The sequence below is a fragment of the Lepidochelys kempii genome, chromosome 2, assembly GCF_965140285.1.
Source record: "Lepidochelys kempii isolate rLepKem1 chromosome 2, rLepKem1.hap1, whole genome shotgun sequence".
NCBI classification, from domain to species: Eukaryota; Metazoa; Chordata; order Testudines; family Cheloniidae; genus Lepidochelys; species Lepidochelys kempii.
Window position 1 is genome coordinate 242761200 of NC_136381.1, and position 26156 is coordinate 242787355.

At 42.4% G+C, this 26156-nt stretch overlaps 1 protein-coding gene across 14 annotated transcripts in view; it reads right to left on the reverse strand.

Moving 5' to 3' along the window:
- PARD3 (par-3 family cell polarity regulator) overlaps window positions 1-26156 on the reverse strand; it is a 648369-nt gene that overhangs the window by 396517 nt on the left and 225696 nt on the right. For 13 of the 14 annotated variants that reach the window (XR_012157609.2, XM_073334436.2, XM_073334435.2 and 10 more), the window contains exon 3: window positions 17306-17486. The exons of the other annotated variant lie outside the window; for it this stretch is intronic. Coding sequence is in view for 12 of the 13 variants with exons in the window: in XM_073334436.2 (XP_073190537.1) it covers window positions 17306-17486 (181 nt within the window). In the remaining variant the exon portion in view is untranslated. The remainder of the gene's footprint in view (window positions 1-17305; window positions 17487-26156) is intronic. 14 annotated transcript variants of the gene reach the window in all.

Sequence of the window (26156 nt, forward strand, 5' to 3'; positions counted from 1 at the left end):
ATCCCTCCTTCAAGTCTGACTAGATAAAGGATATCAAAAATATAATCCCTCCAGTAAAAGCCAATTTTTCAGCTAAAGACAGGTGGATACCAATGCATACAAGTATAGAAGTACTTTGTTGATGCTTATGAAATATAGCTATCATAAATTTCAGTATTAGATTTAAAAAAAAAAAAAACAGTCAAGCTGGTGGTTAAATCTATTTCACATGTCCAGTTCAGCCACCAAACCTCCTTTAATATTAACCTTGGCCTGCATAAACAATTGAAATTCTGTACTTATGCATCTAAATCATCTTTGTGGTTCTCCATGGCCCACTCTATTCCATACCAATTATCTGTAATACTACCATGTTCACTCCCTTATTGTAATTTTTTGTTTATTGAATTGTTGGTATTTCTGAAAATATAAACAAAAGGCATCTTTTGAACTGAGATCCAAAAGCTGAGAGATTCTTTCAAAAAGTTGTAAGATGTTTCTAATAACCTGTTTTAGAAAGCCTTTCCCCATAGATTCATAGATATTTAGGTCAGAAGGGACCATTATGATCATCTAGTCTGACCTCCTGCACAATGCAGGCCACAGAATTTCACCCACCACTCCTGCAAAAAACCTCACACCTATATCTGTGCTATTGAAGTCCTCAAATCGTAGTTTAAAGACTTCAAGCAGCAGAGAATCCTCCAGCAAGTGACCCGTGCCCCATGCTACAGAGGAAGGCGAAAAACCTCCAGGGCCTCTTCCAATCTGCCCTGGACGAAAATTCCTTCCCGACCCCAAATGATGATGATCAGCTAAACCCTGAGCATATGGGCAAGATTCATCAGCCAGATACTACAGAAAATTCTTTCCTGGGTAACTCAGATCCCACCCCATCTAATATCCCATCACAGGCCATTGGGCCTATTTACCATGAATATTTAATTACCAAAACCATGTTATCCCATCATACCATCTCCTCCATAAACTTATCGAGTTTAATCTTAAAGCCAGATAGATCTTTTGTCCCCACTGCTTCCCTTGGAAGGCTATTCCAAAACTTCACTCCTCTGATGGTTAGAAACCTTCGTCTAATTTCTAGTCTAAATTTCCTGGTGGCCAGTTTATATCCATTTGTTCTTGTGTCCACACTGATACTGAACTTAAATAATTCCTCTCCCTCTCCAGCATTTATCCCTTGGATATATTTATAGAGAGCAATCATATCTCCCCTCAACCTTCTTTTAGTTAGGCTAAACAAGCCAAGCTCCTTGAGTCTCCTTTCACAAGACACGTTTTCCATTCCTCGGATCATCCTAGTAGCCCTTCTCTGTACCTGTTCCAATTTGAATTCATCCTTCTTAAACATGGGAGACCAGAACTGCAGACAGTATTCCAGGTGAGGTCTCACCAGTGCCTTGTATAACAGTACTAAAACCTCCTTATCCTACTGGAAATACCTCTCCTGATGCATCCCAAGACCACATTAGCTTTTTTCACAGCGATATCACATTGGCAGCTCATAGTCATCCTATGATCAACCAATACTCCAAGGTCCTTTTCCTCCTCCGTTACTTCTAATTGATGCATCCCTAGCTTATAACTAAAATTCTTGCTATTAATCCCTAAATGCATGACCTTACACTTCTCACTATTAAATTTCATCCTATTACTATTACTCCAGTTTACAAGGTCATCCAGATCCTCCTGTATGATATCCCTGTCCTTCTCTAAATTGGCAATACCTCCCAGCTTTGAATCATCTACGAACTTTATTAGCACACTCCCACTTTTTGTGCCGAGGTCAGTAATAAAAAGATTAAATAAGATTGGTCCCAAAACCGATCCTTGAGGAACTCTACTGGTAACCTCCCTCCAGCCTGACAGTTCACCTTTCAGTAGGACCCGTTGTAGTCTCCCCTTTAACCAATTCCTTATCCACCTTTGAATTTTTCTATTGATCCCCATCTTATCCAATTTAACTAATAATTCCCCATGTGGTACGGTATCAAACGCCTTACTGAAATCTAGGTAAATTAGATCCACTTCATTTCCTTTGTCTAAAAAAATCTGTTACTTTCTCAAAGAAGGAGATCAGGTTGGTTTGGCATGATCTACCTTTTGTAAAACCATGTTGTATTTTGTCCCATTTACCCATACTCAAGGGGAAAAAATTTCATCCTCTCCCCTATGGAATAAAACCTTGAAAATCCCATAATTACAAAAGGTTTCCTTTCTAGAATTCAATAAATTCTAAAATACTTAAGTTTATTGCTTCCAGGTTTTCTTACCATGTTGAAAGCTGCAGTATTTTCCTTGATGATAAACTGAGAAGGTGCAAGATATTAAAGGTTAATTTAGGATCATAAGCAGTTTAAAACCCATTTGTTTTTACAAAAGTGTCCTGAGATTAATAGCAAAATTAATAGCAGAAAAAAGTTACTAACCTTTCATAACTGTTGCTTTTCGAGATGTGTTGTTTATGTCCATTCCAATGTAGGAATGTGCTCCCCCCGAGCACCACTGCCAGAAAGTTTTTCCCTCAGTGATATCCAGTGGGTCAGCTTTGGTGCCCCCTGGAGTCGCGCTCTCATAGCACCGGTATGAAGACCCCTGCTGACCCAACGCCCCCTACATTCCTTCTTGCGAGCTAACTCTGACATAGGGGTGCAGTGGGGGTTGGAATGGACATGAGCAACACATCTCTAAGAACAATTAATGGAATATTGGTAACTGTTTTTTCTTCTTCAAGTGCTTGCTCATGTCCGTTCCAATATAATTGACTCCCAAGCAGATGTAGGGGGAGGATTTGGAGTTCATTGACAAGCAGACTGTAGCATGGCTCTGACAAATCCAGCATCATCTCTAGCCTGCTGAGCAATAGCATAGTGAGCCAAACATCACACTGCTGCTCTCCAGATGTCCTGGACAGAGGGACCTGTGCCATGAATGCAGCTATAGATGCTTGTGCCCTTGTAGAATGTGCCATCAGGACCAGAGCAGGGACCTTCACAGATTGTAGCATGTGCAGATACAGGAAGTTATCCATGATGAAATTCTTTGGGCTGACACCAGAAGACCCTTCATCCTGTCTGTTGAGTAGTTTTTCAAAATGATTTAGTCCTTTCTATGTGGAAGGCAAGTGCATGCCTGACATCTAGCAAGTGAAGTCTCTGCTCCTGTTTATTGGCATGAGGTTTCACATAGAATACCAAAAGGAATATGTCCTGGTTACTATGGAATTATGACACCATCTTCAGGAGGAAGGCTGAGTGAGGACGCAGCTTGATCTTATCTTTGAAAAATACCGTGTATGGGGGTTTTGAAGCAAAGAACCATAATCTCCAAGACCCTTCTGCCAAAGTAATGGCCACCAGAAAGATCAACTCTCAGGACAAGAGAGCAGAGAACATGTTGCCAAGGGCTCGAATATGGGTCTTATGAGCCTCAACAATACCAGGTTGAGATCCCAGTTTGGGTTGTCATACCTGGGGGCACAGTATGTCGAGTCCCTTGAAAAAAACAACTACATATCGAGTTTGCAAAGATGGACTGGCTGTTTACCCACAGGTGAAATGCCAAGACTGCTGCCAGGTGGACTAATTGATGACACTGATCGTCCTTACTGGTTCAGCTGTAGTAAGTAGTTGAGAATGAATGACACTGACGACTGCGTGGGCAGGACACCTTTCTGTGCCGACCAAATTGAGAACCTTTTTCCACTTTGCCAGGTACGTAGCTCAAGTGGACGGCTTTCTGCTCCCTAACAGAACTTCTTGAACCGGTCTGGAGCATGTTAGCTCCGAGGGATTCTGCCATGGAGCTTCCAGGCCATGAGATGAAGGAACTCTAGGTTTGGGTGACACAAGCAACCGTGGTCCTGGGATATCATGTCTGGAACCTGAGGTAACTGGATTGGTGTTTCCACTGACAGGTTGATGAGGTAGTGAACCAGTGCTGTGTTGGCCAGGTCGGGGCTATTACGATGACTTGCAGTCTGTCCTGTCTGATCTTGAGCAAGACCTTGTGTATGAGAGGAATGGGTAGAAATGCATAGAAAAGATGACACGTCCAGGGCAAAAGGCAGGTATCTGTCAGAGGTCCTGGGCTGTCGCCCAGGAAAAAGCAGAATTTGAGACGCTTTCTGATGTGCTTCATTGCAAACAGATCTATTTGCGGAGTTCCCCACTTCTGGAAGATGACTTGTAGGACCTCTGGGTGAATGGACCACTCACGCTTGTTGGAGAAGACCCTGCTGAGCTGATTTGCTAGTTCGTTCTGAAAACCCAGCAGATAGAAGGCCTTGAGGTGAATTGAGTGGACTATGCAAAATTCCCATAAGCCAAGTCCCTCCTGGCACAGGTCTAACACTCCTATCCGCTACATGTGGTTGGAACGCCTGGCAAGCCAGATGAACTACCCTGAGCTCTCTGACACTGATGTGACGAGAGCTCTTCTGGAGACCAGAGGCCCTGATTTCTGAGGGACCCTAAGTGAGGTCCCCATCCCATCGCCAATGCATTTGTAACGAGAGACACTGATGGTTGGAACCTTGAGAAAGGTACTCCCGGGCACACCACTGATGGGTTTAGCCACCATTCGAGGGAAGTAATCACCAACAAGGGAACTGTAATGACTGAGGCTAGATTATGTTGGCATGGTGAATATACCGATGCCAGCCATGCCTGGAGGGGTCTGAGATGAAGTGTCACATGCTGAACCACAAAGGAACAAGATGCCATGTAGCCCAGGAGCAGTAAGCAATTTCTTCCTGTGGTGACAGGGTGATTCCTGGGTCTTTCTATAAGCTTTTTTATTGCTTGGAAACATGCTTCTGGGAGAACTCTGGCCTGTACTGAGGCCAGAATTGCTCCAATGAATTCTATCCTCTACTGGGAAGAAGGTGGATATCTGCACATTTATGAGCAGACCTAAGTCCTGGAAGGTCGACTGTATTAGTCCCACATCTGCCTCTACTTGAAGTCTGGACTGACCTCTGACCAGCCAGTCGTCAAGGTACTGCTAAACCAGAACCCCTTGTCTCCTCAGGAAGCATGCAATGACTGCCATGCACTTCATGAACTTCCAAGGGTCCACCAAGAAACCAAACGGGAGCACCATAAAATGGTAGTGCACATGGTTCACGACAAATTTGAGGAAACTTTTGTGCCCCTGGAAGATGGCAATAAGCATCCTTTAAGTTGAAGGCAACGTACTCGTCCCCTGGAGACCAAGGAGACCATGCAGAATGTCAGCTTTTTCATGAATCTGTTGAGGTTTTGCAGGTCCAGAATGGGTCTGAGACCACCACTGGCTTTCAGGATTAAGAAGTAGCGGCAGTATAAACTCTGGCCCCCTTATCTCTGTTGGAACCTCCTCCACTGCTCCCACACCTTTAGGAGTAACTACACCTCTTGGGCTAGAACCTGCTCATGAGAAGAGTCCCTAAACTACAAAAATGAAGGATATATCCTAGCGCTATCATGCATAGCACCCATTGGTCTGAGGTGATATGGACCCATGCCCGATAGAAATGGGATAACAGGTCCACAAAACCTGGGGAATTTGGATCCACAAACTGTCCAGGCACATTGTCCCCTAGCATCCCACCTCAAAGCCTGCTTTGACCCTGCCGAGTGTCTGGGGGGTGTAGACGCAGGTGACAACTGTGGCCCCTGCTCCTCCTCCTGCTATAGCCCTGTCGAGCAGGTGGGGGGAAGAAGTGAGCCATTGACTGTGGCCTATAATGCTTCCTCACAGGGGCCAGATTCACCAAGGGAAGGTCATGCCTGACTAATCTAATCGCCTTCTATGATGAGATTACTGGTTCTGTGGATGAAGGGAAGCAGTGGATGTATTGTTTCTTGACTTTAGCAAAGCTTTTGACACGGTCTCCCACAGTATTCTTGTCAGCAAGTTAAAGAAGTACGGGCTGGATGAATGCACTATAAAGTGGGTAGAAAGTTGGCTAGATTGTCGGGCTCAACGGATAGTGATCAATGGCTCCATGTCTAGTTGGCAGCCGGTGTCAAGTGGAGTGGCCCAGGGGTCGGTCTTGGGGCCGGTTTTGTTCAATATCTTCATAAATGATCTGGAGGATGGTGTGGATTGCACTCTCAGCAAATTTGCGGATGATACTAAACTGGGAGGAGTGGTAGATACGCTGGGGCAGGGATAGGATACAGAGGGACCTAGACAAATTGGAGGATTGGGCCAAAAGAAATCTGATGAGGTTCAAGAAGGATAAGTGCAGGGTCCTGCACTTAGGATGGAAGAACCCAATGCACCGCTACAGACTAGGGACCGAATGGCTAGGCAGCAGTTCTGCGGAAAAGGACCTACGGATGACAATGGAAGAGAAGCTGGATATGAGTCAGCAGTGTGCCCTTGTTGCCAAGAAGGCCAATGGCATTTTGGGATGTATAAGTAGGGGCATAGCGAGCAGATCGAGGGACGTGATCGTCCCCCTCTATTCGACACTGGTGAGGCCTCATCTGGAGTACTGTGTCCAGTTTTGGGCCCCACACTACAAGAAGGATGTGGATAAATTGGAAAGAGTCCAGCGAAGGGCAACAAAAATTATTAGGGATCTGGAACACATGACTTATGAGGAGAGGCTGAGGGAACTGGGATTGTTTAGTCTGCAGAAGAGAAGAATGAGGGGGGATCTGATAGCTGCTTGCAACTACCTGAGAGGTAGTTCCAGAGAGGATGGTTCTAGACTATTCTCAGTGGTAGAAGAGGACAGGACAAGGAGTAATGGTCTCAAAGTTGCAGTGGGGGAGGTTTAGGTTGGATATTAGGAAAAACTTTTTCACTGGGAGGGTAGTGAAACACTGGAATGCGTTGCCTAGGGAGGTGGTGGAATCTCCTTCCTTAGAAGTTTTTAAGGTCAGGCTTGACAAAGCCCTGGCTGGGATGACTTAATTGGGGATTGGTCCTGCTTTTGAGCAGGGGGTTGGACTAGATGACCTCCTGAGGTCCCTTCCAACCCTGATATTCTATGATTCTATGAAGGCCCAAGGACTTAAATGTGGCAGAGAGTCCCAGGAGTTGAAATCGTACCTGATCAGGAGCGCCTGCTCATTGGTGAGCATGAGCTGGAGACCTCCTGTCGAACAGACCTTCTTCCCAAAAAGGTCTAACTTTTTGGTGTTAGTCCCTGTTAGCCCTGCCTTTTTCACTTGTAGGCTGCCAACACAACCAATGAGCCTGGCGGTGGGTGAGTGTACAGGAACTTTAATCCCTTTGTCAGGACAAAGTATTTTCTTTCAGTCTTTTTTGCTGTCAGCTGAAAGGATGCCGGGGTCTGCCACAATGCCCTGATGGGGTCCATAATGGCATCATTCAGGGTCAAAGCCACTCTTGCAGGGCCTGTTACTTCCAAGATTTTCACAACAGAGTGGGAGGACTCTCTAATTTCCTCCACCTGGATACCCAGGTTCTGAGCTACCCTCCTTAAGAGCTCTTGATGTGCCTTACAATCCTCCTGCAGAGGTGTACTATCAGTTCCCGCAACCGCCTCATCTAGGGAAGAGGAGGATGACGTCTGGACCAGCATCAGGCCCTACTCTTCACCTCTGGTACTGGCTGGGTCCCGTGATGCCAACTCCTGGTACACAGCACTGGCCTCAGTATGGAGGCTGAATCATGTTCTGGTGATGGATGCGGTGTGGGGTTTGAAGCCACTGAATATGACCTCCTAGAATGGGAACCTGTCTGTGCTGGAAATACCCAGGTGTTTCAGAAAAGCATTTGCACAGGGAACTGCCACTGCCCTGGTGGTCATGCTGCAGGTGGGATCTCTTGGCTTGGATCCATAGGGGGATAGTGCCTGCTGGAATGGCAAGGCCAGCTCCTCCACAAGATGCAAGACTACTCCTCTGAGGATCCTGCTGGAGACCAGGATGAAGCAGTGTCAACCGATGCCAGTGAGCAGTGCTGGGAGGGAGGGGACCGGGCCTGTACCATCATGGCTGGTTTCTCCTTCAAAACTATCAGAGGCCTCGAGCCTGCAGAAGACTTCCTCGTTAGTGCTGCAACTGACAGCTCCTGTATGGCTGGGGATGTGGGTACTGGTAGCATGAGTAAGTCCCTCGCTGCCACGAATGACTCTAGCATTGACAGTACCAGTAGAGTCGTGGGGCTACAATGCCTCTCTTGAGGCAGCAAGTCTATCGGCATTGGACTCAACAGCTCTGGTTATCAGTGCCACACGGTAGACTGACGTGGGTCGCACCCTGGCAGTGTCCCTCTATCCTGCTGACCTCGGTGTTGGCGATCGCCCTGTGTCGGTCTTCCTTTATTATTTCCTAGGCACCGGCAATGGTGAATGGTGCCCACAATCTCCCACCAATGCATCTTTCTTCGGCACCAGGGATGTTTGACAGAGCCAAGGTTCCTTAGACGCAGTCAAAGTGTCTCGCCTCGATGCCGGAGATGAGGCACAGCACCAGGTGTCCTGAAGCAAAGCTGGGGCACTCCTTATCAAGGAGGTTAGCAGGGTTCTCTAATAACTGAAACTTAACTATTAAGTTCAATCAATTTAAGGAAGCAACCAATCAGGAAGAGGGTGTTGAGAAGGATGGATTTGGAAAAGGAAGGTGCCAGCACTGTCATAGCCTTTCTGCAGCTTTGATCAGGTACACACCCAATTTAAACTTTAAGATTAAAGTTAAATCAAGACAGAGAGAGACAGAGAGAGAGACAGACAGAGAGAGAGAGAGAGAGAGAGAGAAGTCCACTGAGGAGTACTTGCAGAAGCAAGAACAAGTCGTGGTTCCAACACCACCACAGGTAGTAAGAAGGAACTGAGGGGGCCATAGGGCGGCAGGGGCCTTTATACCAGCACTATGAGAGTGTGACTCCAGACGGCACCAGAACTGATCCGGCAGATACCACTAAGGGAAAAATTTTACACTAGCAGAGCTCGGGGCAAGTACACACCCTACATTGGAATGAGCATGAACAATCACTCGAAAAATTTAATTTTAATCTTAAAGTTCAAATTGGGTGTGTACATGGGAGTTCTGGCAATCTGAAACAGAGACCAACTTAACATTAGGCCAGCACTGCGTTAAATTGCAACACAAGGAATGTACATTATGGTCCTGAACTTCCTAACTTGATAAAGACTGGGAGGAGTGCCGTGCAAGAAAGAAGCACCTTGTAGTGATTTTAAATGATTTTACAGAGCTAGTCAGCATCGCTCTTGTTGAATCTCACATCCAGAGTCAGCTGGAGCGACAGCTGTGATGAGCAGGCCTGAAGGCTGGGGCACTCAAAGCTGACAATGGAGAATCCCAGGGGCTCTGCTGACCCTTCCCCCCGGAAAAGTAAAATCTGAGCAACAGCTCCTACTTAGCTGCCAAGAGCTACAGGTGTTTACAACAACATCCAGTGTGGTAAAAGAAAATCTCATCTTGGATCCTGGCAGGTACAGAAGGCTGAGAGCGATGCTCAGGTAACACTTGGGGGATTTTTAGTTCTTGCAGCAGAATGAAGGACATCTGAGCACCCCCTCCACATCACTCTTTACGAGCTCACTTTCACTGCCCTCACACTTACTGCAATGACTGTTTCTGAGCACGGAGGGCTAAATATAAATATATTTGAAATATTTAGGTCTACACATATAGGACCTGATCCAAATCTCATTGAAGTCAATAGAAGAATACCCTATTGACTTCAATGGTATGGATCTGGTCCATCGTTGTATTTCATTATTAATATAGAAGGAACTGTCATCTTGATTTAATTTTAATCTTAAAGTTCAAATTGGGTGTGTACCTGACCAAAGCTACAGAAAGGCTATGACAGTGCTGGGACCTTTCTTTTCCAAACCCATCCATCCCCCCCACCCATTTCCTTGTGGGTTGCTTCCTTAATCCTTCACTATTTGGAACTGATGTGATTTCTAGATACAAAGCCAATCTCCAACAGTGTAGGGGATTCAGAGAAAAGAAAACAAAAATGGAAGTGCAAAGCAATTTCTGATACTGAAAAGGAAATGAAAAAATAAACACACTCCAGAGAAGTAAATAAGAGATTTGTATCTAGTGCAGCAAAAAGAGAAGGAAGAATTTTATCTGCCAGGCTCTCTTGTTGACAAAACAATCCACAATATAGGTGTTTCCATGACATGTATTAATGAATTAAGCATCCAGACAGCTTGAATGGAAGAGGAAAATGGAAGGGAATACTTATTTCCCATTTAAAGAAAAACTGGGTTTTTTTCAGCAGAGCATGTGTACGGTTTGTTGAACCAAGTGACCTATTTCTATGATTATTTATTGCTTTTAATACACAGCTTAATGATATTCTCCCACTCTTATTCTTTGGAAAGATACATGAAAATAGTGTAAGTTATCCAACTGCATCATAGGGGGTCAACTCCACACCTCAGGGAAAGCCCAGCAGTTTTTGAGACCCAATTTGATAGCTGCCTTGGACTATCCCTTGTTGAGAGAGCAAGGATGGCTGCCATGAACAACAACTCCCATCCCACATCTCTCCACTTTGCCGGCCTCTAGGGGAATGACATCTACAGCACTGCTCAAAAGCACCCTGATGAAGAGTTCAATTGATTTTAGACATCTCTGGTATGGAGAAAAGAGGAAACAGTCAAAATGGGCAAAAAATGGAAGTGAGGAATTTTTTAAAATTTCAAAACAGCAGCATAGATTAACATGTGGGAAAGAGTGCCAGAATCACAATCCCATCTGAAGCAGCGACAAAAAGGTAAGACTTGATAGAATACGACTAGAACTAATATGCTGCAGTGCCTTCAATCCCTAAACACAGTAACTGATGCCAGGAAGGTGACAAGCTTCCAGGTGGATCTCGTGGCTGATGAAGAAGTCCCATAGATGGAGTGCCTCTTGGCAGAGAGCCAACAAGTGCACTCCCCCTTGCTTGCTGATGTAGAACACCACAGCTGATGTGGTCCATCAGGACTCATACAACCTTGCCCGACAGGTGGGGCAGGAAGACTCCACACGCCAGCTGGACTGCTCGGAGCTCTTTGACGTTTATGTACAACTTCACCTCCTCCGGGGACCACATCCCCATGTGTCTGGAGGTTGCTGAGATGCGCACACCAGCCAAGCTCCTAGGTGTCCGACATAAGCTCCGATGGAGTGACGGAGGCTGTCGAAAGGAACCCCTTCCAGGACTGTCCTGCGGTTGGTCCACCATTGCAGCAAGGTAAGTATTGCCTGGAGAATGGTAACCATCTTTTCCAAGGGGTCTTGGGACTGGGAATAGACCATCCACAGTCATTGTTGCAGGGACTGCATCCAGAGCCTCACCTGGCAAGTGCATGCTGCCATGTGATCCAGCAGATGCAGTCTGCCCTTGATGAGCCAGTAATCGAGGTACGGGTAGATCTGGATACCCGGGCATCTGAGGTAAGCCACATCCACCGATATGCACTCAGTAAATACTCTCGGTACTGGGTGGTAGTATAAGTATTCATGCCCCTTGTTGGCATAAAGTACTTGCATTCGGCACTCAGAGATAAGGGCCAAGGAAGAGGGGGTCTGCCACAGGGCATCAGTGATTTTGGAAACCCCTTCATGAAGGGGTAGGGCCACCCTGGGGAGACCGAAGGGGGCTCCAATGAGCCTATCTCTCTAGTCCCGAGGCATGACAGCTTCGCGTGGGCAAGCGATGGCAAGACGTCTCTCTCGATGGGGAATGGTACCACTGAGGCGGGGACACACGCATAGGTCTCAGAGAAGGTTTTCCCCCCCAAGACTGAGATACCGCTGGAGCCGGTGTGGGCAGCACTGGGAGCACCAGGATCTCCTGAGCTGCTTGAATGGCTTCGGGCATCAACTGCACCTGAAGCTGGCTGGGGCCTGCACCGCTATCTGGAGTTGCAGGCAAGTACAAGATGGGCTGCACCGCTAGACTTTATCTGGGGCCTGACTTCCTGAAGGGGGAGTTGAGCTGCCCAGCACAGGTCGTGGGCTTGCCCCCAGCCCTCTCCTTTCCCTTACGGGAGGTATGAGATCATCCCTTAACATTCTTCTTCAGCTTCATGACTGGAGTCGTGGAGGGACACCAGTGCCGGCTCGTTGATGACGCCAGGGGAGCACTGAGCGTGGAGGCCATGGTGCTTGGTGCGGAATCAGACTGCTGCTCCAGGGCCTGAGTGAGTGCCGACTCCATTAGTAGCACTCTTAGATGGATATCGCGCTCCTTCTTCGTCCTATGTTTAAAGGACTTGCAGATACAGCACTTGTCACTTATGTGCCCCTCACCTAAGCACCTTAGGCAGCTGGCATGCGGCTCGCTGATGGCCATAGGTAGTTTGCAGTGATCGCAGGGCTTAAAGCCTGGGGACTGGGGCATGCCCCGTCCCCCAGCTGAGTCCCGTTCGGGACTAACAAAGAGTTGAGAACTACTACTAAGGGTTTAACTGAGAAACTACTCATTATATATAACTATTTTACACATTTTCAAAGTTTGCAAGAACAGAGAACGAAACAACACTAGCTGAAGCAGCAGATGTTCCAGCACCGTCACTGGCGGCAAGAAGGAACTGAGGGTCGGGGGGAGCCAGCAGCGCCCCTTATACTGCACCATGCGGGCGCCACTCCAGAGGGCACCAAAGTCGGTCCCTTATGGATACTGCTAAGGGGACAACGTCCGGCACCAATGCATGTGGCGAGCGCACACACCTACTATAGACTGGACATGAGCAAGCATTCGAAGAAGAAAGAAGTCTTATGAGTTGTTCCCTGAAGGTGGCATGGACCTGCACGGTATACAAGGTAGCTTGGCTGACATTGCATAGGGAAAAAGAACACACTCGGATGGGTAAAAGAAGCCACCTTAAAGAGCAGAAAGTTCAAATAAGTATGTACAAAATATCTGAGGGTAAGACGATTGTTTCAATGATGTGTGGGGATGAGAGGGCCTGGGAAGGCAGAGTCCTCTCTAGGCATGTCTACACTGCAGTTAAACACTCATGGCTGATCCACGTCAGCTGACTTGGGCTCGCGGGGCTCCCCCATCATAGGATCTCAAGACCCCTGGTTCCAGATTGAGCCCGAAGGTCTACACTGCAATTTTACAGCCCAAGCCTACTGACACAGACCAGCTGCTGGTGTTTAATTCCACTGTAGACATACCCACTGAGGCTCTTGTGGAGCGGAAAAAATGGCAACAGGGAATGGCCCTGGAAGTGCATGCTCTTTAAAATTTCACTGGCTCACCAGGTCAATGTTCCATGCAGGTGGCCAGTCTGTAATGGTTAAGAAACCATCAATATGAATACACAAAAACTCCTCCTGAAAACTGAAAAAAGGGGGAGTTTTCTGACACACACAGTCATCTTAATGAATGCCACCATGTCTTATGGACTAGTACTAAGAATAGCCAAGCATCAGGTGAGAAATTTTAGGTACAGAGTGAAAAAGACTTCTTCTTTAGAATATAGGAGGATTTAAGGCACAACATGCTGAAAAGGGTGCAATGTACTGCTAAACGTTTCACTGTAAAGATGATAGCACACAAAATGCAGTGTCATGAACCATGTGATTACTTTCATTTTACTACTGTATTTTAATACTTCCTTCACTATATTGATTTTCAAATACAGCTAATATGGTGCAGGGGGGATTATTCCCTCTACTGTAGCTACTGAAATATTCAAAATGAAGTTTGGAACACATTTTCACACCTGTTGGTTATTTAAGTAAATATAATTATAAATTAAAAATATAAATACAATATTTTAAAGGAGAACAATACAAAGTAAAGGACTAACAACATTGGAAGTAGCTTAAAAGGGAATTTATTTATGGTATTTAAATGCAGTACTGTGAAGCAAACAACTTGGTTCACAGACAGCGCACCCGCTGCTGAACTGTCACTGCCTGACATCCTGTCTTATCTGCCAAATTGCTCATTAGGTTTGGCAATTTTCACCTGCGCCTCCAGTTTATATTTCAGCAGGGAATAAACATCAGTCTGTTTTAACAGTCTTCTGCAGTGAGCTTCCAACCTCCTCTCAGAAGCAAACAGGCACACGCAGATACAAAACATGTTGTGTTGTGTATGGTTATAAAAAAATCCAGCTCAACAACTGATGAAATACAGCAACAGGAAGTTTAGCTTACTATAAATAATAATAATACAAGGAGAATGGGCTAGAATAAGAAATGTAACTGTAGTAAGCACTTCTATGGATGGCTGATGCTTTCACAGTATTGCCCAGCATTATTCTCATTTTCACATTTAGGTGGAAAGATCCAATTTGAGCCACCCCCATATGTGCACAGTATATGGTTATGTGTTTGTGCCTGGGGAAGATGACAGTCCAGCTGGACCTTATCCATCTCACCTTTTTTCCTTTCTGAGGGAGGATTGGTGGTGTGACTTATAAACAAAATGGGTAACATGGCAACCAGAACAAAGAGATGAAAATCTCAGCAGGCCCTTAATCCCCAGCGTAGACACTGCCTCAGAACAGAGACCACTATATACCACTTGCATCCAGGTGAACGGTAGAAGATGGGGACAGCAACACTTTGCAACTGAACCCCTGAGAAACACAGCCCAGCTTGTGGGCAAAAAAGCCCCAGAGATGTAAAACAAAATGTCGAAAATGCTATAAAACAATTGCAGCCAGAACACTGTTTTTCATCTGTTAGAAGTAAAATATTCACTGCCAACCCTGCAATTAACTAGAAAATTACAATAATTATAGCAATTTTGTATCCCATCTCCAATCCAATTAATAGATATATGACCTTGTCAACATGTAATAATCAGGATCTGCATCTACCACAAAACTAGAAGGGTTTTATATACTGAATAGAAGTTACACAGTAAGAACATGATTATGTTAAATCCTGTAAATACCATTTGTATTCTATGCTTCCCTTCACAAGTTAAAAAGAAAATACAAGAGGCATATTATTTCTATTTTCAACATGTATTCAAATAAAATACTTGAAATAGGTATGTCTAATATCGGATAATGTTATTGGATTGGCTTCTATGCCATGGGCTGGAACTCTTTATAACACAAAATGCATCTCATTGCCAACATACAAAGAAATACATTCTAAAGAGTAAAAGGAACATCTCTGATTGGTATTAACATATTTATGCCAAAATATTTCACCCATTTTATTTTTGCATGCGTTCACAAAAGCACTTCAAGATGCTACATTTCATAAGTGTTATAATAATACTTTGCCCTTGTCTAGCACCTTTTTATCATGGGATCTCAAAGCACTTTACAGTCACTGCGTATCCTTCAACATGTTTGTGAGCTACTTGTGTATCATCATATACATTTTATAGAATAATCAACTGAAGTGGAGTGCCTTGTCCAATGTGTCACAGTAGCCTTGATACAATAATCACTGTGTAGATGCCCTGGAATACTAACAACACACAGCAGAGTGCACAATGGGGGGACATGAACGTCGTCGTCAGAGGCACAGAACCTCTCTGACCCAGGACCACCAAAGCAGGAAAGGCTGAGTTCCTGCCGGGTCAGGGTGAAAGGAGGGAAGATCGAGCTTGGGCCCAGGGCCCGATTGAGAGAGGAAAGATCGAGCTCCTGCTGGGGCTGGGTCCAGGTAGAGGGAGTGAAGATTGAGCTCCTCCTGAGACCAGGTGGGGAGCAGGGCCAGTGAGCTCCTCCCAAGCTGGTTGTGGGGGGGGGGGGGGGGCAGTGAGTTCCTGGGGGGCATGTGCCCCCCAAAATAGGACAAATTTAAATTCCTGAGCACACCCCTGAAAACACACCATACACCCACCCTAAGGGGGCATCAACACAGAAAACATTCATTAATGTTTGCCTACAGTTGGGAACTCCAGAGGACACTGCTACTTGCAGGGCTCAGGCCAACAACTGGGGTGTGCATTTGGCAATGCTATATTTCCATTGAATAAATGCAAAGTCAGTCAGTAGTACAGCTGGGAGTAAAACACAAGTACACATATTTCTCCTTTAGCCACTTGACCATACTCCTTCCCTAAGCTATTTTGGGTTATTTACAGAAGCTTAAGGTGTATTTTAAAAGAGCTGCACCACAATTCCAACTAGTGAGACTGCAGCTTACTTTAAAATGTTATTCCCACATACTTGATACAGACAATTCTTACAGATAAATCCTTTAGAAAAAAATCCTAATAGAAAAAAACAAACTTTTCTAGAGGCTTTTTTAAAATCAATTTTATGAAAAAAATTATATTTTGCTTAAAATTTTACATGATAGTTCAAAAAATCAATGGAAAAATATTCTCTGTTGATTTACACAAAGTTTTTAAAAGGTATTTCTTCTTTTAAAAAAAAGCCATTCCATTTTTACAGAAATCTATGTGCTTTATTAATATTGAATTCTACATGAGTTTTCCACAAGGGAATCTCTATATTATATATCAGATGTCTAAGTAAGATGAAGTATAACCCTTGTGCAAACTATTTTGAGTTAAGTAATATTCCCAACATCTTCCCTGCACACAGATTAGGAGGACGAATGTAAATTAAATAAATAAATGGGGGGGGGGGAGAGAATGCTGGTGGCTCCTGGGGAGGGTATATTAATTACCATCTTTCTAGTTTTTTGTTTTGTTTTGTTTGTTTTTTTGATTTTTTTTGTGTTGTAACTTAAGACTAAGCCAACACCCAAAAAAAGGAGAGCCCCCCCAAATTTTTACTATTTATAATATAATAGTGCACAGAGACCCCAGTAGAATCATGACCACATTGTGCTAATTGCTGTACAAACACAAAGATAAATGTAGTTCCTGCCTGACTGAGTTTACAGTCTTGAACACATAACACTCCCAGTTTTGAAATAAACAAAATAAAAGACTTTTCCGACGGTTTATAAAAAGAGGATTTTACTATATGCATCACCAGGTGTTTCAGCTGAAGGGTGGTAAGAGTAACATACCTGCATTCCCAGATTTGGGGGAGAGTGCACCTACTGCTGTTTATAGTTCCTTTTTACCCCTTTCATCTTCATTATATAAATCAAAACTGGCAAACTGGAAACTACACACACAGCAACTTCACTTGGAGATTTTGCTGTAATTTTCTGTGTTTATGCAATTTAAAACTGGAGAGAGACAAAAAGAGCTTATTGCTGTTTAAAGCCGCCTATATCCAATTTATTAAAATGGAGAGGTTTATTTGCTTGCATGCACCAAACATTTACCCAGATTCTGAACTTTAATCCGCTTTTGATCAGGACAGATAATGAATCATATTCCCAACAGCAGTAACGGATAACAGAAGCTGGCATCCTCGTAAATTAAGATGAAATGTGCAGAGGCAATGAGAGTTTTTACTTACTTGCACGAAGAACTGAAGGTGTGACCTCAATTTCACTTGTTGCTTGATAAGGCTGAAAGGCTGACACAGAGTTGGAGCCAAGTTCACTGCCAAAAATCTCTGGACTTTGAGTGCCCGTCGAGCTAGCGCTGGTGCCATCACCACCATGATGTGGATCTTGTTCATCAAATATGGCTACGAGCTGTGAAAGCCAATGTAATCTATTGTTAAAAAGACAGCAACATAAATGTGCCATTGTAAATCAGCACTACATTATCCCTTCTTTAACCACCTAAATAGGTGAGGGCCAAGTCACTCCATGGGTTGTCCTCGTACCTACCAATGGCAAGTCCACCAGGAATGTGGTACGGTCATACAGGCTCAGTGCCAAATAACACACCCCATAAAATGAGCAGGACTGGGCTGAGAAAGGACAGGCTGACCAGGATGGAGTCACATCTGTAAAAAAAAAGGTTCCTTTCTCTGGCAACCCCCTGGGAGATGCCTTTGGCCCTATCTTGCAGTGAATAAATCAGCATCACCTCTTGTAGATGCAAAGGGGCACAATTTGTACTCTCCTGTACCCAGAGGGTAGAATGTGCCCTGAAAGTATAATGGTAAGTAACAACAGACAGCATTATTAAATAAATGTGTCTGACGAGAAAGTATACACATCAAGAAATACTAGTGTATGTAATGAAGGATATGGAATGTATGGAGCCATCCTAAAATGTTTTAATTGTTATTAAATACTGCACATTATGTATTTTAATACAATATGAGTTGTGTGCATCTCCAGCAGAATTTCATTAACCAACTCCCCAGAGATACTTCTGTCTTTGCACGAAGGAGGATTTCCAAAGGTTGGCATAAAAAATAAAAACAGTTGCATTTAGAGCTTGATAAAGATTTATACAAGTCACTTTAATTAAAGGGAGACAAATTCCCTAAATCTATTCTCACTGCAACACAGAGAAAAAAATTATATATTTAAATGAGTGTTAGATATTTTTCCATAAGAAATACATGCCACATTTATTTGGAATGAAAATTATCTATCCAGTTTTGTCAGCTTCAGTGAACCATTTTAAAAACAAAAGGCAGGTTCCATATGAACTCAAGTTTAAAGCTGAGAACTTCAAGGAGGAAGATTATGTTGTTTACCAGTACTCTCGTGCAACTCTAAACTGCTTTGTAATGCAACATCTAACAAGCACTTCCAAGAAAGTATTGCCTCCGACTGTCCAAGCTAGAGGTTGAAGGGACACAGACAACATAAAATCAGATTTCTCTTTGAAAATTGTTTACCTACTATTATTCTAAGACCTAAAATTACCACAATCAAAAGAGATTATAAAAAATATATATTTTCTTTAGTTTTTCCAGTTTGTTTTATTTGTGAATGGACATCATTTGCACAGTTAGTTTCATTGTTGTTTGTGTGGTACCTTGATAAAACAGGGGCAAGAAAAATACTTATAGACATTAGAATATGTGATTTTGAAACCAGAAAACTTGGGATCTCAAGGTATCTGAAACAACTTTTAACACTTTTTTTTTAAATGACTAGATTTAAAGGTTGTCAATGTCCCTTTAACTGTTGCAGAGGAAGAAAATCTCTCAGGCACATCCAATGTGCCCCTCACTATAGTATCTGGCGTCATGGGCAAAAGAGTAAGAATGACGTGGTGGGTAGAAGCTCAGTACTTTTTCCAGGTGAATTTGAAAGGCAGAGACCAAAATAAGAACAGAACTGTGATAGCAGACAACTAATATATTTCTCTTTCTCAATTCATGAAATCACACACAAAATATATCTTCCCTTCACACCAAAGGTATATGAAGGCTGCAGAGAGGTTTCCTCTTCAAATTATTACTAGGACTGTCAATTAATCACAGTTAACTCACATGATTAACACAAAAAAAGTAATCCTGATTAAGCACAGTTTTAATCGCAAACAGTAGAATACCAATTGAAATTTATTAAATATTTTGGACGTTTTTCTGTATTTTTAAATATATCGGTTTCAATTACAACACAGAATACAAGGTGTACAGTGCTCACTTTATATTTTTATTACAAATATTTGCACTGTAAAAATGATAAAAGAAATCGTATTTTTCAATTCACCTCCCACAAGTACTGTAGTGCAATCTACCGTGAAAGTGCAACTTCAAAAAGAAATTTTTTTACATGACTTTGTTTTTGAGTTCAGTTATGTATATCTTTACAGCCTACAAGTCCATCCAGTCCTACTTTTTGTTCAGCCAATCACTAAGAGAAACAAGTCTGTTTACATTTACAGGAAATAATGCTGGCCCCTTCTTATTTACAATATCACTTGAAAGTGGGAACACGTATTTGCATGGTACTTTTGTAGCTGGCATTGCAAGGTGTTTATGTGCCAGATATGCTAAACATTCATATGCCCCTTCATGCTTTGGCCACCATTCCAGAGGACATGCTTCCATGCTGATGATGCTCATTAAAAAAATAATGCTACAATTACTTAGTGACTGAACTCCTTGGGGGAGAATTGTATGTCTCCTGCTCTTTTTTACCCACATTCTGCCATACATTTCATGTTATAGCAGTCTCGGATGATGACCCAGCATATGTTGTTCGTTTTAAGAACACTTTCACAGCAGATTCGATAAAATGCAAAGATACCAGTGTGAAATTTCTAAAGATAACTACAGCACTTGACCCAAGGTTTAAGAATCTGAAGTGCCTTCTAAAATCTGAGCGGGATGAGGTGTGGAGCATGCTTTCAGAAGTCTTAAAAGAGCAACAATCTGATGTGGAAACTACAGAACCTGAACCAACAAAAAGGAAAATCAACCTTCTGCAGGTGGCACCTGACTCAGATGATGAAAATGAACATGCATCAGTCTGCAGTGCTTTAGATCGTTATCAAGCAGAACCCATCATCAGCATGGATACATGTCCTCTGGAATGGTGGTTGAAGCATGAACGGACATATGAATCTTTAGCGTTTCTGGCACGCAAATATCTGTTGCATAAATTCTTGCGATGCCAGCTACAACAGTGCCATGTGAACCCCTGTTCTCACTTTCAGGTGACATTGTAAACAATTAACGGGCAGTATTATGTCCTGCAAATGTAAACAAACTTGTTGAGCGATTGGCTGAACAAGTAGGAGGACTGATTGGACTTGTAGTCTCTAAAGATTTATATTGTTTTGTTTTTGAACGCTGGTTTTTTTACATAATGCTACATTTGGAAGTTCAACTTTCCTGATAAAGAGATTGCACTGCAGTACTTTTATTAGTGAACTGAAAAATACTATTTCTTTTGGTTTTTATAGTGCAAATATTTGTAATTAGAAATAAATAGAAAGTGAGCACTGTACACTTTGTATTCTCTGTTGTAACTGAAATCAATATATTTGAAAATGTAGAAAACATTCAAAAATATTTAAATAAGTGGTATTCTATTGTTTACCAGTGTAATTAATCATGATTAATGTTTTAAATCATGCAAATAATCACGATGAATTTTTTAATCACTTCACAGCCCGAATTATTACTAAGACTTCAGTGTCTTCATAAATATACCAAAAGCACATTTTTGGTACTCTGTGAAGCATCATAACTAATGGAAACTGATACTTGTAAGCACGTTTTGTGATTTTTATCCTCAATGTTATTTACTTATTTTTAGCTGATACATGAATTTACAAAATTCAGTAATTCACAATGGCTCAACCTGGGAGTGTAAATTTGCAGGCTTCTATTGACTATGACACTGAGGAGTGGGAAGAATAGTCTTACAGCATCAGGACATGAAAAATACATTTAAAAATTTCTCGAAGGGACACAAACTGTTTTTTCCCCTACAGAATGTGTATAAAACTGTGTCCCAAAATTACATTTTGTTCCTTTCAAGCTAGCTGACAAATGTTCTTCGATTTCTGGCATGATAATATCTTTTACTGTAAGTTGCCTCCAGGTATCTCTGTATTCCAACTAGTCAGTCTGTAACCTAAAGACTATACTAACTGTACAAGCCCTGAAAATTAGCATTTCCCATTTCAAGTTTCCCCTTTGGTCCCTGCACATCTCAGCAGTTATTCACCAATTCTGACAGCACCAAACTTCCTTCATAAGTTTTCAATTCCATCGAAAAACACATCGAGTTATAACATTTCTACACACTACTGGGAAAAAAATATAAGCCATATTCCAGTTCTGAGATCCTGATAACTTCATTTTCTTATTCTACAGTAATGGTTTGTGGTTCAACACATCAGGCTTACCCTGCTGCAGCATTTTGTACATTTACTGTAGAACACATTAGTAATTTTATAAGATTATCATCAATATCATGCTCTCTAATGATAGTCTAGAAAGTCTTCAGCTCCGGGGGACTTGCAATGAGTGGATTCAGACCTTCCAAAACTGGTGTTAGGGCAATGGTGAGGTTGTAGGAGCACAGAGTAGAAGAGATGTGCTCCGTTAAACCAATGAGCTCCTCTTACATTTGTCCACTCCTGAGCCACTGTTTTTGCATGAAAAACACTCTTGACAAACAACCAGCTCAACGTTATCTTCGAGAAAGCTGTCCATTCATCAGACTTCACACACCTAGGGCTTCAGGACCTATTCATTAAGGATGGAGAAACCATTTTTGTGCCCATGAATCCCCGGTATGCACAACAATAATTTAACCTGTGTTCTCTGGGAACCCATGCTTTCATTACATGTTTATATATATATTAGATGTACAGATGTCCTGCAAGAAGCAGCCTGGGATGCCAGCTACACTTTGAGGCCAAACATGCATTATTCATCTGACACAGCATCTGGGAAAGATTACAAGACCAGCTTTTATCAGCCTTATCTACAATGGTAAAAGTGTGGAATCATGACAGGCTTTTACTGTCCAGCAGAAAAAAGAAGATGGAGAATGAAGAGGAGCTTCTTTTCTTAGACATCACCACCTAGGAACATGCTTCAAAATTCTGTTGAATAAATTCTGAGAAGACATCATCATTAACTTTTCTAAGAAAGAATTTAACAGAATTGGCTAATAATTTTGGAGGGTGCAGGCTGTTAACAAAACACTGTGCAATAACTTTCTGGAGCTTTTTGGGGCCAATGGCAACTTCTGATAGTTCAACATCAGGGCGACCATCTCTCTGTTGGACTTCCAGTTCTGGACCATATTGCTCCTCATTAACTCTGAGAAAAAGATCATGCAAGCAGCTTCTGTCCTTATGGCTGGAGCCCCAAGAGCCTGAGTCAGCTTGCATGGGTCAACTACAGGTTTTTCTTTGCAGTGTAGACATACCCTTCGCCTCCTTTGTAAACCCCAGCCCACAGGTGGGACATTACAACCAGGCAGAGAGCTCAAAAGTTCTTCCCCAGGTCTTCTTGATTCCCTCAGAGGTGAAGAGCGAAGTTCCTGATTAGTGGCATGAATTAGATCTAATCACCCAGGGTTTGCAGGGCACAGTGACTGAACTCTTGGACCACTCTATCAATGAACTGATAAACTGACAGACAGGAATGAAATCTGGCATCAAGAAACCACTGGGTTATCACCATCTCTAATTTAGCTAAGTGACAGTCTTAACTCAGGTTGACGTGTGTATTGCAAATTACACTATGGAAACAGCAATAGGTAAATTTTAAATATTAAGCCAGATCCTCAGCTGGTGTAAACTAGCATTGCTCCATTAAAGTCAAAGGCACATCTCCAACTTACAGCAGCTAAGAATCTGGCTCACAGTTTGTGCATATGTCGGTGTGCATATATATTTGTTTCAACTGTTGTCTTATTAACAGCACGTTTAAATCTAGATCCAAATATTCTAAAATCAGATTGTATCATGAACAAATCTTTCAATTCCAGTAACAGAAATATTCTGCTGGTCAAATAACTATATATTTTTTTAAACTAAAACCTAAGAGCTAAATACAGAAATCCAAGTAATTTAATGTTGAATTACAGACAAAGTAATATTTTAGAAAAGCAAGGTGTTGGCACATATATAATTGGATTCCATGTAATGTGCAAAAAGCATTTAAATAAAGATCATCACATTTTAAAAATAGCTATCAGAGTTCAGTACACAGTGAAGGCCTAATTGGTGAGCAAAATAATGAGGATGGGCTATTCTGCCCATCGTTCCCTTTTAAGGTCCTCAAAAGAAAAGACTTCTGGGAGAAAAAAGCCAGAAAAAAGAAGATGTCTGCCAACAACCACTGCAGTGAGCTTCACCATCCTGGCTGCCATCCCCACCATCTTCTGGGACACAGAATCTACTGTGATTCCATCAGGCCTTTATCACCCTAATCCTCAGAGATGCCAGACTGGCACAAAGAGAGAGATCCAGATGACATTGCCACCTTCACCTGCTTTTGTTAAATCCTGACCATCACCTTATTTTTCCCTCTATCTTATCCCTCTCCTTTTTTCTTATGTCGACTAAGAGTCTGGCTTAGCCAGCCATGAGGATATATTTTGCAATACTTCTGTAAACCTATGACCAGAAAGGCAGAAAAAAAAAATGCCCTAAATAGCCCGATATTAATACAAGTTTGCCAGGTCCCAAAGAGGCTAATAAAACCATGTGCTGGTCCTGTTTTTCCACAACAGTGAGATTGCAAGTGAAAGTCAACACAGAAACAGAAGCTGCATTTTCTGCCTTTGTTGTTCTTTTCTTTCCCTTTGTGAGTGTGCGTGTCATTACAAAACAGGACTGGACGGTAACAACCACCACAGCTTCAGCCTATTTCAACTAACCTCTTCTTCTCTCCAAAAGGGCAATTATTACCATCTAAGAGACTGTCAAACAACGAGAGACAAGGTGGGTGAGGCAATCTTTTAATGGACCAACTTCTGCTGGAGAGACAGATGTGCTTTCAAGTTTACACAGCGATAATATGTCACATTTCAAATGCTTTGCTTCCCTATTTTCTGTATCTTTAATAAAAATATTTTTAATGATGTGTTTGCCATGAAATTAACCAAGCTAAGGTCTCTGTCTACCAAACCATGAACCTTATTTAACACTGTTTAATGTTGGACACGGGCATGGTCACGTTAACACCATTGGGACTCTTTCAGAGCATATATTCTATTGAAATTTATATAACAGAACTCATGTTAGTTGCTTATCTACTATGACCAGTAAGTCCCCTTCAGAATCACTGCTTTCCAGGATAAAGTCCCCCATTCTTCATTCACTGTTTCTAGATGTATAACTTGTCGTTTAGCTGTATTAAAATGCATTTCGTTTGAATTGGCCGAGCATACCAAGCAATCCAAATCTCTGTACGACAACCCATTCTCTTCATTATTTACTATCCTGTCAATCTGTGTGTCATCCACAAGTTTTATCAGCAATTATTTTATTGTTACTTCCAGATCATTGATAAAAACTGTTGAATTGTGTCGGACCTAATACCAATCCCTATGGAACCCACTAGAAACACCCCATTCAATGATTATTCCCCTCACATAACTACTTTTTGAGATAAGCAACTTTTAATCCATTTAACATGTGCTTTATTAATACAGTGTAGTGGTAATATTTTAATTACAACGTTGGAAGAACTAAGTCAAATGCCATGTTACCTTTAAACAACCAAATTTCTCACCAAAGAATGCAATCAGGTTTCTCTGACAAGACCTATATTCCTTACGACCATGTTGACTGATATTATTAATATTCCTGTTTTTTAATTCTTATCAATTAAGTCCCATATCAGCTTTTCCATTATTTTGCCCAGGACTAAAGTCAAGCTAACTATAGTTGCCTGGATCATCTCACTTGCCCCCCACCCCACCCCCCCTTTTTTTTTTTAAATTGGCACATTAGCCCTCTGTCTTCTGGAAATTTCCTGGTATTAAATTTCAAAATGTATTAAAAATGATCATCAGCAGGACAGAGATCTCCTCTTCCTTTAGCACTGCTAGGCAAAGTTACCCAAGTCTTCTGATTTTAAAATGTTTGTCCCTAGAAGATATATTTTAATGTCTTCCTCAGTTGCTAATGGACTAAAAATTACTTCAACATCCTCAAGTGATACAAGCATATCATTCTTTCTTACCACATAAGGAATTACTTAACTTCTGAACCAAGATGGGCTTTTTTGCTAAAGTTGTCCTCTTAACTGTGTTTTTTGGTCCATCTTACAAATTTTTTTTAAAGAGTTTCCAATTACCATTCCCATGTTTCTGTCTACATTTTTCCACCCAGTCAATTTTTCTCATCATAGATTATCAGGGTTGGAAGGGACCTCAGGAGGTCATCTAGTCCAACTCCCTGCTCAAAGCAGGACGAATCCCCAATTTTTGCTCCAGATCCCTAAATGGCCCCCTCAAGGATTGAATTCACAACCCTGGGTTTAGCAGGCCAATGCTCAAACCACTGGGCTATCCCTCCAGTTTCCTCAGCTTTTGGAAATTAGCCCTTTTGAAGCACCAAGCACCAGATATTTCTGGTTGGATTGTCCTCTGTTTGTCTGTATTAAATGTAATCAAGTCATGATCGCTAATCCCTAGGCAACCATCAACTTTCAGTCCCGTGATTAATTCATCTTTAGTCATCACAATGAGGTCTAAAATAGAGCTCTCATGTTGGGTACAATACCTTTTGTGTTAGAAAATTACCATCTATAGTTCGGGGGGTGGGGAGGTGTGCACGCGCACATGTGCCTTTTTTTTAAGAAACACTAATGATTTACTTCTGCTGCATGAGATCTCCAGCATGTCTCTCCCAAACTGAAGTCCTCCACACCACCACCCATTCTTCCCACACTTTACAGATAGGTGCTTAAAGAGTAACTCATGCTGTTCTCTGATCTGATTCGGTGACCTATAACCAACCCACCACCATCA